At 39.3% G+C, this 14,032-nt stretch overlaps 1 protein-coding gene across 1 annotated transcript in view; it reads right to left on the reverse strand.

The window, feature by feature from the left end:
- The window catches only part of Pter (phosphotriesterase related), a 60,303-nt gene that overhangs the window by 25,654 nt on the left and 20,617 nt on the right, over positions 1-14,032 (reverse strand). The window contains exon 2 of the mRNA XM_076831628.1: positions 643-1,116. Coding sequence (XP_076687743.1) covers positions 643-1,074 — 432 coding nt within the window. The 5' untranslated portion in view covers positions 1,075-1,116. The remainder of the gene's footprint in view (positions 1-642; positions 1,117-14,032) is intronic.

Genomic DNA, 14,032 nt, shown 5'->3' on the forward strand with positions numbered 1-14,032 from the left:
GCATATGAATATTACATGTTTGTATAAACACATGTATACAGATTTGTGTGCATTTAGAAAGAACACATACGTGTGCAAAAAAAAAACTTTGCCACATATTTGAAGATATTTTTTCATGAAAGATTTTCTTCCTTCTGCCCATTCTTGCTTAAGATCATATTATGACAAGAACAGGAGAATGGATTTTCTCCCACCCCTCCTGTTTTGTAAAAAGAGAAGGAAACATATTTTCAAAAGTGCCAAGTCTCTGCCTGCCAAGTTTCACCCTACAGTGAATTTTCATTGCTGGTTATTACAAAATCCAGGGGGAAAAAATCAAGGTTGCATAACTAAAGCTTATAATGGAAAATTGAGGTTTACAAATAGATTGTGGTGCCGCTGCTGAGGACTGATATGATACACTTAAATCTAAGAATTAATAGGTAGAGTTTTTTTTAATGACTAAAGCATTAATATGTCCTTCTTCTAAACTTTTTCTTTATGAAATAAAAGGTTATTAATTAGAGGCTCAATTGGCAGATGCCTTTGCTAGTTAGCAAATTTTTGCTGCATGCCCACTACTTCTGAATCAATGGCATATTCAAGGTTTGGGCTATTCTGAATTGAAACACAAAAACTGTCCAAGAGCTTAGTGCTTTTTACCTGCTCCACTGACATGGCTCTGGTCTCTGCAGAGTGAGTTGCATCCACATAAAACCCAGCTCCAGCTATGATGTGGACTCCAGTCTGTTCTGCAAGCCGCTTCAAGGTCTGCACGTCTCTGCTAATCCCGGTGGTTGTGTTCTCTACCAAGGCCCCTCCACCTTTAGCTTTAAAATACAACAATTCTTCCTTTATGGCTTCTGTCTCCTGATTCAGCTGAAGGTTCTCTTTATGGGAATAAGGATTATTCTGGATCCAAAATAAATTTCTCATCATGATGGGTTCCTTAGAGATAGCTTCATGGCAGGGAGAAGGTGGGCAGTAAGAGCAATCGAAGGTCATTGTCAAATGTTCATGGGTCAGGGTGCGGCCCAGTTTGCTTGGTTCCACAAGGCCCAAAACAGTTTGCACTTTCCCACTTAAGGAAGACATTTCTGATGGTACCACCAGGAGATGCTCTGAAAGGAGTGTTTCCTGGGAGGGGGAAAAAAACCTATAATCAGAAAACTTAACACACTTATACCCATAAGGAGTAGGGGGGCTGTGAACACATGCCCCTGTGAAAAAGAGAATCAACCTCACTTATCATCCTGCCAAAGTCAGAGTCCACCCCTGGGCAGCTCTGAGTGCCATGAGTGGTAGTACGGGTCCCCTCCACTTCCACTGAAACTTTGCCTGCTTGATTTAGTCCCAAGTTCAATTCCTGGAAATATTTCTTGATATTTAATACACATTATTTATTTATTTTCTTGGTACTGGGGATTGAACCCAGAGGTGTTTTACCACTGAGCCACACCCCCAGCCATTTCAATATTTTATTTAAAGACAGGATCTCGATGAGTTGCTTAGGGCCTCACTAAGTTGCTGAGGCTGGCTTTGAACTGTCGATCCTCCTGCTTCAGCCTCCCAAGCCACTGGGATTACAGAAGTGCGCCACCACATCTGACTCGCATTTATTTTTTAACCTAATTGAATTTCATTAGTTATAGTTATGCATTTTTGGATAATTCAACAATAATCATTAAAAAAAATCTTCATGGCTGGACAGTGTAGGTCACGTGTCTAGCCTCCAGGAGGCCCTAGGTTCAATTCCCAGCACTGCAAACACAAAATCAAAACAAACAACAACAAAAACCCACAACTCTTCGTCATCAATAGTTTGCATCAAAACCAGCCATATGTCAGTACAGTTTCATCAGTTTTCAGCTAAAGTAAGTGTGCTGAAGCTACCAATTATTTTATCGTTCATTTGCAATCTAAGTGAACAAACTTTTGTTGAAGGTCCAGTAAGCACCAGAAATTGGAGCAATAAAGAAGCATAAGATGAGACCGCTAGCCTGCGTGGTTTCAGAGAGGATGTCCCCAGAACAGCTGGGGGGAGGGAAAGTACATCTGAGTTTAATAATGAAACCCCTCCACCTGAGGTGGCTTATTGTCTAGGGCACACAGAAAGAAACTCTTCAAAAATACTTAAAAGCAAAAAAATCTTTGTCATAATGAAAGCTACTGTGATGCCATTGAGACTGAAACTGGGTGTCCTAAAAAAGAGCACAGACCTCTTTATCCTCTACATCCTTCCATTTTTACACAAATTAAGTATTCATCAAGTTTCTATCAGTGACAGCATGAACCCCAGTTCCAGCACTTTCCTGTTAAAAGTACATTTCCTAAGTGAAGGGACAGGGCTAGCAAAGAAAAAGGTGCTGTGGACACTGGTGACTCCAGACACCCACGTGGCCAAGAGCAAAACCACTTCGAGAAAGGATGTTCCATGCCGAGCACCAGCCAGACACGTTCAGAGGGTGGTGGAAAAAATTGACTGGGAACTGAAAGGAGAGCGTTTTTGAAAGCTCTGAAACTCTTCCTACGCAAGGAAATCTGAAATCATTATTTTTTTCCCCACAACCCTTTGAAGGCCTTGTCTGATGTTCTGAGCATCTGTTTTCTGATCAGTAAATCAGAATAACACTGTGAATTTCATAGGTTATCGTAAGAATAAAGTGAGATGAAATAATCCAGGTAGAAATACCTGTCGGAAGTGTTTGGAGCACAGCCCATGCCAACAAATTCCAGCTCTGTTCCCCTGGGTCTAAGAAGTAGTTTGCATTTCCTGGGTTGTTTCTTTTCACAAGAAGAGGTTGATGATTTGGGAGTGGAAAAAATTGTAATTGGTATAGAGTGCAAACAGAGACAAGGTGAAAACAAAGTTCGAGGTCAGGAAAGGAGGGTTATAAGTCAATTTACTTACAGTCACTGAAATTATCTTGAACATAGATGTTTGAGCTATATTGGCCCCATGGAAGTACCTGATTTAGACATTGTTCTTCTTTTTTTTTTTTTTTTTTGATACCAGGGATCAAACTCAAGGGTGCTTAATCACTGAGCCATACCCTAGCCCTTTTAATTTTCTGAGATAGGGGTCTTACTAACTAAATTGCTTCGGGCTTTGCTGAGTTGCTGAGGATGGCCTTGAACTTTTCGATCCTTCTTCCTCAGACTCCCAAGCCACTGGGATCACAGGCGTGCACCACTGCACCAAGTCTGATTTAGACATTCTGATAGAACACTTCAGAACTTGTGACTAATGTATCCATCAAGTCCTGTTTGATGGCGCTCCTCTACCAGCCAAGCCTCCAATAGCTAGGCCATTCCCGTGGTGGTCACTGATGACATCTAGGCAAGTACTGTTCAGTGACTCCTTGTTATCAAGAGCAATCAGCATGCCTTTTATTCCTTCAGTGGATTACATCATAGCATCACTAGTGATAGATCCAATCCTCCAAAATGGATTAATTTGTTATTTCTTTCCTTCTGGCTGATGGTGTCTCAGATGTGTTCCAGAGAGCCACAGAGGGGTTGAAATTAGGATCAACTAATAAAACACCCCCATTTTTACTAGAAAAGTACCAAGCGGCATATTTAATTGATGTATATTTGAAAGAGCAATGTGGTCCATTTCAAGCTCACAAGCTGTGAGTCTTTGTGAAAAACAAAATCACTTAAGAAATGTCATCCCTTCTGGGAACCTCCTCTAATGCTCTCAGACAGAGCTTGTTGGTTGGCTCCTCCTATGATCATACACAATGTAATGCACGCTCAAAGGATAAAGAAAGATTAAAGAACAAACTGGCTAACATCGCTTCAAGTCAGAGTGTGTCTGTGAATGGGATAAAGTACACACCTAGAATTCATGATTCCTGTGCACCAGGAGAGCCCTTTTCTGCTTGTATTTGGCCTGGAAGTTGCTCTCTTTTTAACATATGGGTCTGTGGCTGTTCAGGACCTTCCATCACAGAGATGAGTTCACAGAACCAGGAGGGAAGTAATGAATGACGAGAGCAGCAGTGCACAGCTGGGCAGGCAGGAGTGACCACCCACAAGAAAGGGAGACTTTGGGCTTATTCCCCAGCATCCCCGGGAAGCTTTGGTATTGCACATACTTGTACTAAAGGGGACAGGGATAGCTGGAGCTGTCAATATGTAACCAAAAGCTGGGTTGTACTTCAAATGTGAAATATAAACCATCTGGGAGACAGAGGATAGTTGGAAATTTCTATTACTACTTGACCTAAGATAATAACCCTTCTAATCCTGATGATTCTAGAATAAAAAATTAAAAAAAAATATTAAAACAAAAAGGACAGGAGGAGGAGAATCAGAGAACCTAACAATACAACTATTACAACACAATTTTAAGCCAGAAACAATTAGTAGAATTTGACTGTTTCAAAAGTATATGTATGATCCAACTTTTAAGAAATATATAGAAAAGTTAGTTGCCTAATTGCTGAAGATTCAGCAAGGAGGGGGAACTTTGGAGAAAATTTTAGTTTTAGCTTCCCTGAGATTTGGTCACCGTTATTGAAAACCTGGGCCATCAGGCTTAAGGTTAGTCCATGTAGTTAGCTTGAATGTCCATTTCAGTTGCATTTTACATTGAAGAGGGGAAGACTTCCAGAACTCTGCATACTTGATATATCAGATTTCTTTTAAATGTAATACATCATGTATGTCTTCCATTCTATTTTGTAGACAATGTTCTTCTCCTGCTCCTGCCTCTGCTGCAGTGGCCCTAGACCTGGTTGTCTTGCAGTTGTAGCTGCAGTACTTAATTGGTCAAACTGAGTTTTAGTGAATTGCTTTGCAGTTGACTCCCCCAACTTCTTCCACAACTGGAAGTCTTAATCCCTATCCCAAATCCCTTGTTTCATTCCACTCAGTTGTTTCCATGAACAAACCCTTGCTGAAGAAAAATGGGCAGGCATTTCAGACTTTGACATGGGAGAAGAGATGGAGTGAAAATTCTGGCAGCTCTGTGGGGAAGGGATGGATGAGAATCCAACGGAGCCTGCGCAGAGATCCATAGGGTATTGCCATCAACCAGGAGAAGATCAGGCAGTGGCTTGGTCTGAGGTGACATCAGTGGAGATGGCAAAAAAGTAGAAGCAGGAAGAGGTAGAGCAGATGGAACTTTCTAACTGGACTTTCTTGCTGACTTACTGCTACTAAAAAAGTATACTTCAAATAAATGGTCCAAATATATCAGTACTTCTATTTTTTTATGTGTTACATCACGCAGTACAGCAGCACTCCATAAACACTGCACTTAAAGCTGACATTTGATTTGTGACAAAAATATTTTTAAAACTGTATAATATTTTTTAAAGCTTGTTTGAATACTTTCATCATGCAGGTTCAGATCTGTGACAGGTCTTCTCCCAGTCAGCATGGGTCTGGTTGCTGAACAAGGGCGACACCAGGAGTCCCTCTGTGTATGCAGCCACTGACTTTCCACTTTCTCAGATATTTATGATGAAATGGTTCTACTGCATGCAGATTTACTGTTTTTAATATTTAACACTGTAAAAAAATTAAAAAAAACTATGCCAGATAAAGAGAAAGAAATCCACCCTCTTTGATACACAGAACAATAAGGGGACCCAGCCCAGCAAGTTCTGCAAACTGTGACACAAATAAAACAAAACTGCTCAGAGATACAAATGGACAGCTCGTATCTTATATTGAGACAAAAATGGTAGGTTTCATTCCTAAGGTTTTTTTCCCCATTTGACAAAGAAAGTGAAAATCTGGAGGTATTATTATTAGACAAGCTGGAAAAGATATCAGAGTGCTTGACTGAAAGAATCCAGCTTATGACATAATTCATTGATTCTTCAGGTCAGTCAAATATGGGCCATCTGGTCAACCCTTCAAGTCAGCACACTCTGTGGATTCTGGTAATTAGTACTACTGATTTCTTCAATTTGTTGCCTTTTGGTAAACTAAATACAAATATGGTTTTATTTTAAAAAGAAAAGGAGGTGGGCTGGGGCTATCGCCCAGGGGTAGAGCGCCTGCCTTGCACATGTGAGACACCACATAAAAATGAATAAATAAAGATATTGTGTCTATCTACAACTAAATAAGTATTTTTTTAAAAGAAAAAAGAGTAGGAAAGGAGGGAGGCAATGGGAAGAAGAAAACACCATCTCTGTTTAGGTCAAAATGTAACATATTCATTATTTATTGGAGTAACAGCCTAGAGTTGGGACAAGTGGGATAGTATTGTCAAAACACTGGCAAATAACTGACATTTTGTTTTTCCTAAGTTGAAAAGCCAAGATCTCATCTCAACCCTTCTACCTCTCAGAAGAAGTTTCCACACTCAATGTTGTGGAAATGTTTCAGGTCCATATCTTGATTTCACTACTAACATATAGTCCTGAGAATGAGACAGTTACCTAGTTGCCAGATACAACAGGTATGTCTTTTCCTTTCACCAAGAACCCTCCACACTGAGGCGAGACCTCACTTTTTTTTTGGGGGGGGGGAACTAGGGATGGAGCCTTGGGGCACTTAACCACTGAGCCACATCCCTAGTTCTTTTTATTTTTTTCTTTTGAAAAAGAGTCTCACTAAAATGCTTAGATCCTAAGTTTCTGAGGCTGGCCTTAAACTTGCAATCTTTCTGCCTCAGTCCCCTGAGTTGCTGGGATTACAGTTGTGCTCCCTGACACCCAGCAACCCTCAATTTTCTATAAAAAGAACTTTATCCCATGGATTCCTAGCAATTGGATGTTACCCAGAAACAGCAATATTTTGAGGAAGTCTTATAGTGGGTATGTCACTTAATTTTGTTAATAAAGAACTTTAAATTGTTGATACTTTTAATTCCTAATGTGTTAAATACATGAAATGTCCATATTTTTCCACACAATTTCATTTGGAAGTCTGCTCTTAAGGGGGCCAGGTCTAGGTGGAAGAAGAGTTGGGTTCAGAGTCAAGAGTCCTTGTAGCTCTTCCACTAAATAACTGTGTGTCACTTTGGCCGTGTTTTCCCATCTGTGTAATGAAGATGCTGAATCAGTTGACTTTTCAAAGACATCTGTGCTTCTGTGGGGTCCTTTATCTTGAAGTGGATTTTATTGGCCTTCTATAGATATTAACCATCACTGAAGCATTCTTTAAGAATGGTGTTTAAAATGTGCATTTTCTATACGTGTACAGACATACATATACATGTAATGGGGGGGTTGGATTTCAGTTTCAGGGGCTTTAAAATTTTAAAGAGAGCTCTAGAAGGAATGAATGGTTTGAAAGAACCAGAAATTCAGGGTCTTGGCTTCAATGTTTCCTTACTGTGTGACTGTGAAAAATTTAAAAGCTTCTGATGAGTTATTTTCCTCACTTGGAAACTAGAATAAAACCTGCTTGACCTACCACATAAGATATGAAAAGCAAATAAGACGATACTTAAAGGCACTATTTAAATTATAAAGCACCCTACAAATGTGTGGAATTATTATTGTACATCAAACTTTGAATTATTTTCCAAATATTTGCTTAGTATCCTTAGGCAAATGAACCTAAACTTATTCTTTTAAAAACTAACAATAGGGGGTTGAAGTGTATGAATCAAATGTAGGCTCTAATTTGCTTAAAAATGAATGCCTTCACTTCAGGCCTGTGACTGTTAAAAGTAGATTGACTGTTGCGATTGACATCAGAACTCATTAGGCTTTTGGACATGCCCACCAAAGTGATTACAGCTGCAGGAGGTCCTCATTATCCATGGGCAACTGGAACTGGAAATGCCTTTTTAAATGAATGCACTTAATACAATGCATTAGGCAGTCTCCACGGATGGCCTTCGGTGAACATGCTTTCCTATCTTCACCCTGGTGTGTGGCTCCTTCCACTCTGAACTTGAGCTGGCCTGTGATTCGTCTTAACCAAGAGAATATGGCAGAAGTGATGCAATACCAGATTGGGACCTAAATCTTCCAAAACAGCTTTGCTTTTGTGCTTTGGGAAAACTTGAGCTGTAGTGTGAGAAGTCTGGCTACAGCCTCCTGCAGAGAAAGAGATGCTTTGAGACCACAGGGAGAGGAGGCAGGGGGGCTCCCAGCAATCCAAGGTCCCCACTGAGCCTCTGCCTGGGACTGTTCCTGTGGGATACCAGACAAGTAAGTGAGCCATCTTGGACATTCAAGTGCAGCCGATATCCTCACTAACTGCAGAGCCAGCGACACCCAAGACCCGCCCACAGAGTTGTGGGAGATAATTAAATGGCTGTTATTTGGTGCTATGGATGGAATGCCTGAGTCCCCCCGAGAATTCATATGCTGAAGTCCTAATCCCTCTCTAGCTGTAACTTGGAACCCATTGACCAATCTTTCCCTGTCCTTCTTACTCTCAGCCTTCGGTAACCATTATTCTACTCACTTTTTTTTTCTTTCCTAATTTGCTATAGATGACAGCAGAATGCATTACAGTTCATATTACACATATAGAGCACAATTTTTCATATCTCTGGTTGTATACAAAGCATATTCACACCATTCGTGTCTTCATACCTGTAATTAGGGTAATGATGTCCATCTCATTCCACCATCTTTCCTACCCTCATGCTCCCTCCCACCGCTTTGCCCTATCTAGAGTTCATCTAATCCTCCCATACTCTCCCTTCTGACCCCACTATGATCAGCCTCCTTACATCAGAGAAAACATTCAGCATTTGGTTTTTGGGGATTGGCTAACTTCACTTAGCATTATCTTCTCCAACTCCATCCATTTATCTGCAAATGCCATAATTTTATTCTCTTTTATTGCTGAATTTATTCCATTGTGTATATATGCCACATTTTTTTATCCATTCATCTACTGAAGGGCATCTAGGTTGGTTCCACTATTTCGCTACTGTGAATTGTGTTGCTATAAACATTGATGTGGCTGGTGTCCCTGTAGTAATGCTGTTTTTAAGTCCTTCGGGTATAGCTGAGGAGTGGGATAGCTGGGTCAAAAGGGGGTTTCATTCCCAGTTTTCCAAGGAATCTCCATACTGCTTTCCATACTGGCTGCACCAGTTTGCAGTCCCACCAGCAGTGTATGAGTGTGCCTTTTTCCCCACATCCTCACCAACGTTTATTGTTGTTTGTAATATTCTACTCACTTCTATGAGATCAACTATTTTAGATTCCACATATGAGTGAGGTCATGTGGTATCTGTCTTTCTATTTCCGGCTTATTTCAATTCACATCGCTCTAGCTCTCTAGCTCTTTCTATGTTGTCATAAATGATAGGCTTTCTTCCTTTTAAAGGACTGAATAGTATTCTATTTGTGTATATATATAATACACTTTCTTATTCATTTATCAGCTTCCATTTCTTGGCTATTGTGAATACTGCTGCAATGAATATGAGAGTTTAGATATCTCTTGGATATACAGACTTTATTTCTTTTGATAAGTACCGAGTAGTTGGGGTTGATGAATTATATGGTAGTTCTATTTTTAATTTTTAAATGCCCCTCCTACTGTTTTTCATAGTAACTGAATTCACTTACATTCCCCTCAGCAGTGTGCAAGGATTCCCTTTTCTGTAAATCCTCACCAGCACTTATCTTTTGCCTTTATGATCATAATCACTGTAACTAGAGTGAGGTGATATCTCGCTGTAGTTTTGATTTGCATTCCCCTGATGCTTAATGATGCTGAACACTTTAAATTTTCCTATTGGCTATTTGTATGTGTTCCTCTGGGAAATGTCTATTTAGGGTGATTGCCCATTTTTAATCGGATTATTTGTTGTTGTTTGTTGTGGTTGAGTTGTCTGAGTTCTTTATATATTCTGGATATTAACCTTTTGTCAAATGTAGAGCCTATAAATATTTTCCTCTCATTCTGTAAGTTGTCTCTTCACTCTCTTGTTTCCTCTACTGGGCAGAAGAATTTCAGCTTGATATCATCTCACTTGACAGTTTTTGTTTTCATTTCCTGTGCTTCAATGGTCTCATATAAAAAAAAGAATCCCTGCCCATCCCAATATCCTGAAACTTTTCCACTATGTTTTCCTCTACTTAGTTTCATTTCAGGTCTTAAATTTTAACTTGATTCTTGTGTGCGGCGAGAGATGGGAGTGAACTTTTATTTTCTGCCTGTGGACCTCCAGTTTTCCTAGCCTCGTTTCTTGAAAAGATGGTCCTTTCCCAATGTGTATTCTTAGCTCCTTTGTTGAAGGTCGGTGGCTATAGATGAGCAGGTGGTCTTCTTAGTTTCCTATTCTGTCCCACTGGTCCACGTGTCTGTTTGTATGCCAATATCATGCTGTTTTGTTTACTATAGCTTTTTAGTATATTTTGAAGTCAACTCATGGAATACCAAGGCATTTATTTGGAATTATTACTGCCAGATAAGTTCCAAGACATGGTGGGGGAAAAGGGTCACAGTTTTTGTGAACTTTAATGTATACAACATTACAACATTTAAGAAACTTAACTTATACAAGCAACACAATACAGGGAACACCAAATAACCAACTGGAATTTTTCATGAATAGAAATCTAGTTTTCACATTCCAGGAAAAAAAAAAAACCTTATCATTTTACATGGTACCTTAGTCCTGAAAAATTACAAAAGTTGCCACATTGTGGGATCCAATAGAAAGCATAATTTGGGACTCAGCTAAAAGACATCTGGCTATTTTATTGACTAGATAAGACTGTAGTGAACACAATGATACAAGAGTTCTCCTAAATAGAATGCTGGCAAAATTGAGTTCCCTCAACTGTAATAAAAAGTAGTTTAGCAATATTATTTAGTCTTAAAAATGTTACTTGCCACTAGGAATCTGTTTTCAGGAAAGATCTAGACAGGTGTAAAAATATTTATGCACAAAGATCTCATCATGATATTATTTAGAATAGCAACAAAAATGTATAAGAGAATGTTTACATATACAATGTATAACCATTCACATTGTATTTTCAAAGAATAATGACATAGGAAGATGCTCTAATTATGATATGTAAAAAAGCAAAACACAAAACTAAGTATGATAAGTATATGTGTGTAGAGATTACCAACTACACATACAAAAATGTTATGTTTTCCTTTGGGTGGTAGGAGGAGCAGAAATAGATCATTTTATTTCTTCTTTATAATTTAGTAATTTCTAGTTTTTTATGCTTATATATGATGTCAGTAATCAGTGAAAGGGAATGAAATGGAAAAGGATCAATGTTACCACTGTACACCCATCAGATGCCTATAGGAATTTCACATGTAAAATCATCAATTATAGGTTTTGAATTTCCCAACTAAAGCACACAAGTAGGCAAAGATTTATGCACTCAAGAGTTATTTCGGATTCTTCTTTATTGTCATAGATTTGCTGATTTCTGGTCTTTCCTGGCATTTCATATTGTTTCTTATGCAGATATTTCAGATCAAATTGCATGCCATTTCAGTGGTTAAGGTCATTCTGATTAAATTCAAACTACCTGACCAAGTCCTTAATGTAATGAAATGAAATGTAGTTTAGCAATATTAAATATTAAGTTGGATTTGACCTTGAAGTCGACTGGCCCTGAAGTCAAGGCCTCCAGGTGGAAGTCCTGGAGCCTAAACACGATTCTGGAGAAGGCTCAGTGTCGTGAGCCAGGATCTCCTGAATACACTTCTGTGTGGGGTTGGGAGTAGAGATGGGGGAGGTTGTTGTTTTTTATAAGATGCTTTATAAGAAAGGGTCAGAAGGGCTGGGATTGTGGCTCAGTGGTGGAGCACTCACCTACCATGCATGAGGCACTGGGTTCGATCCTTAGCACCACTTAAAAATAAAATTCAGATATAATGTCCACCTAAAACTAAAAAATAAATATTTGAAAAAAAGAAAGGATCAGAAAATATGGATATCATTCATTTGTAAGTGGAAAAAGAAAAATCAAGAAAAAGATATTTTAAATTAGGATAAATTATGTAATGATAGAACCATAAAAAGAATCCTTTTCTAAGGATGGTGAAGAGCCTTGGCAGATGAGCAGAAAAACAAGAAGAAAGATGAAATAAGAAACAATTGTCATAAACTTGGTAAATATTTGCTGAGCATCTGTTAAGTGTAAGTTGCTAGGTTGGGTAGGAAGAGTCTACGGGAGATAAAAAGAGTAATAAGAGGATTCTGGACCCTCACTTTGAGGCTGGGGACAACATGGTGCCTTTTATTCATTTACAGAGCTCCTACAAAGTGACAGGTGCCACTTAAAGTACTTTGAATCTCTCCTCCCTCCTCCCTCCCCCGCCCCCCTTGCTCTCTGTACCTTTATTTATTTATTTTTATGTGGTGCTGAGGATCCGACCCAGCGCCTTGCACACGCTAGGTGCGCACCCTACCGCTGAGCCACAACCCTAGCACTTCGCATCTGTTATCTTGAATTCTCACAAACGCTGCCAGGTTGATGTAGACAAGGATACTGAAGCCAAGCAAATCTTAAAAACTTGTCCCAGGGCTGGAAAGTCTCAATCTAAAATCAGGTGTGTTAAAAGGATGCTAGTTATTGATTATGGACGGCACTCCAGGGATAATTCTGTTAAAATTAACCAGACCAGTTAACCTTCCAATGACAACAATATCAACCTTTTGAATAATTACTATGTGCCCAACATGGCATTTGGTAATTTACACAGGTCATGATATTTAGTCCTGAGGGTTTGGCTGTCTATATTCTCCATGTTCTCTCTGACACTGCATCTACCAACACACATGTAAACAAACAAACAACTCTGATTTCATCCAAGATTCCTGCCTCACCAATATCCATTTGGTTTCCAAATCTGTAAGTCTGACTCCCTGTTATTGACCTTTAATTCATCTTTTCTTCTTTATCCTCACAGCCCCAATGGGAAGCTCCATCTTGTCAGGATGCATTAGGGTAAGAGTGCATAATGGTCTTCCAGCCTTCCCAGTCCATCACACCAAGCCTACACAGTGCTCTCTGAAATGTACACACATGTGTGTCTCTCCCCGAGCCTCTTCCTACTTTAGAAACAAATCTAAAGGTAGTCTGGTAATACCCCCAATTCCACTCAGCGCTTCAGACAGGACTCAGAATTACCTGCCTTGAGCTCTTTGAATGGGTTTCTGCTTCTCTGGTCTCAGCTGGAAAACCCGTCCCAGCCCTACTCTGCCTCCCGAACACAGTCCCTATCATGACAGATTTCCACCTGGTCTTCAGATGTGACTTTGGCTGATTTCTAATTAGAAGCTTTTCCTGATGTTCTTCGTCCCTGCCCAAGCAATCTGAGCAAGGTGCTGACTTTAGGCACTCTCATAGCACCTGAAGCTTAACCTTGAAAATGGACTTCTTCTGTTTTGTCTCTTTGGGACCTGGAAATCTCAGAGGCACCTCCGTGTCTTATCTGTCATCAGTCCTCAGCTCTCCACAATGCCTGGCACACAGTATGGTTTAACTAATATTTATAGGCCTGCTTATTTTAACCCAGCCTATTCCACACATGACTTTCACAAAGGAAACATATAATGAAGAAATCACTTTTTTTTTTTAAAGCAGGAGCAAGAAAATTACAAATAGAAGTAGAATCAGGACCAATAAAGAACAATGTAAATGTGTAGTCTATAGCAGTTAACAATTCTTAGGAAAGAGCTGCACATTTTCCTTGGAAGAGTTATTTAATATATTTCTGATAATAGATAATTCTGAGATCATAACAGATTCTTTTATGGAATATCACATTACCTCCCTAAATCAGAACACTTAAAAATGATTAAAAAGCATGGAAAATGTTTTCCCCTGGGATCTGGGACTGTAGAATTTGAAGCCATGTGTGTTCAACTTTTCTATGTCTTCACTCTCCCAGGTCTCAGAAGATAATGAACATGCCTTTAGCTGATTCTTCTGTGCCCACTACGCAGGAATATAAACCTTTTCTTTCTTTCTTTCTTTCTTTTTTTTAACTTCCTTTACTGAAAACAAGACATTTGAGCACATAAAAATAACAGCCAGTGACTTCATCTTCAAGGACAGTTCCTTTCTGAGTTAGTAGAAGTCAACTGTAAATCAGAAAACTATAAATACCTAGTAAAATTACAGCAGGT

Source organism: Callospermophilus lateralis, chromosome 13 (genome assembly GCF_048772815.1).
Source record: "Callospermophilus lateralis isolate mCalLat2 chromosome 13, mCalLat2.hap1, whole genome shotgun sequence".
Taxonomy (NCBI): Eukaryota; Metazoa; Chordata; class Mammalia; order Rodentia; family Sciuridae; genus Callospermophilus; species Callospermophilus lateralis.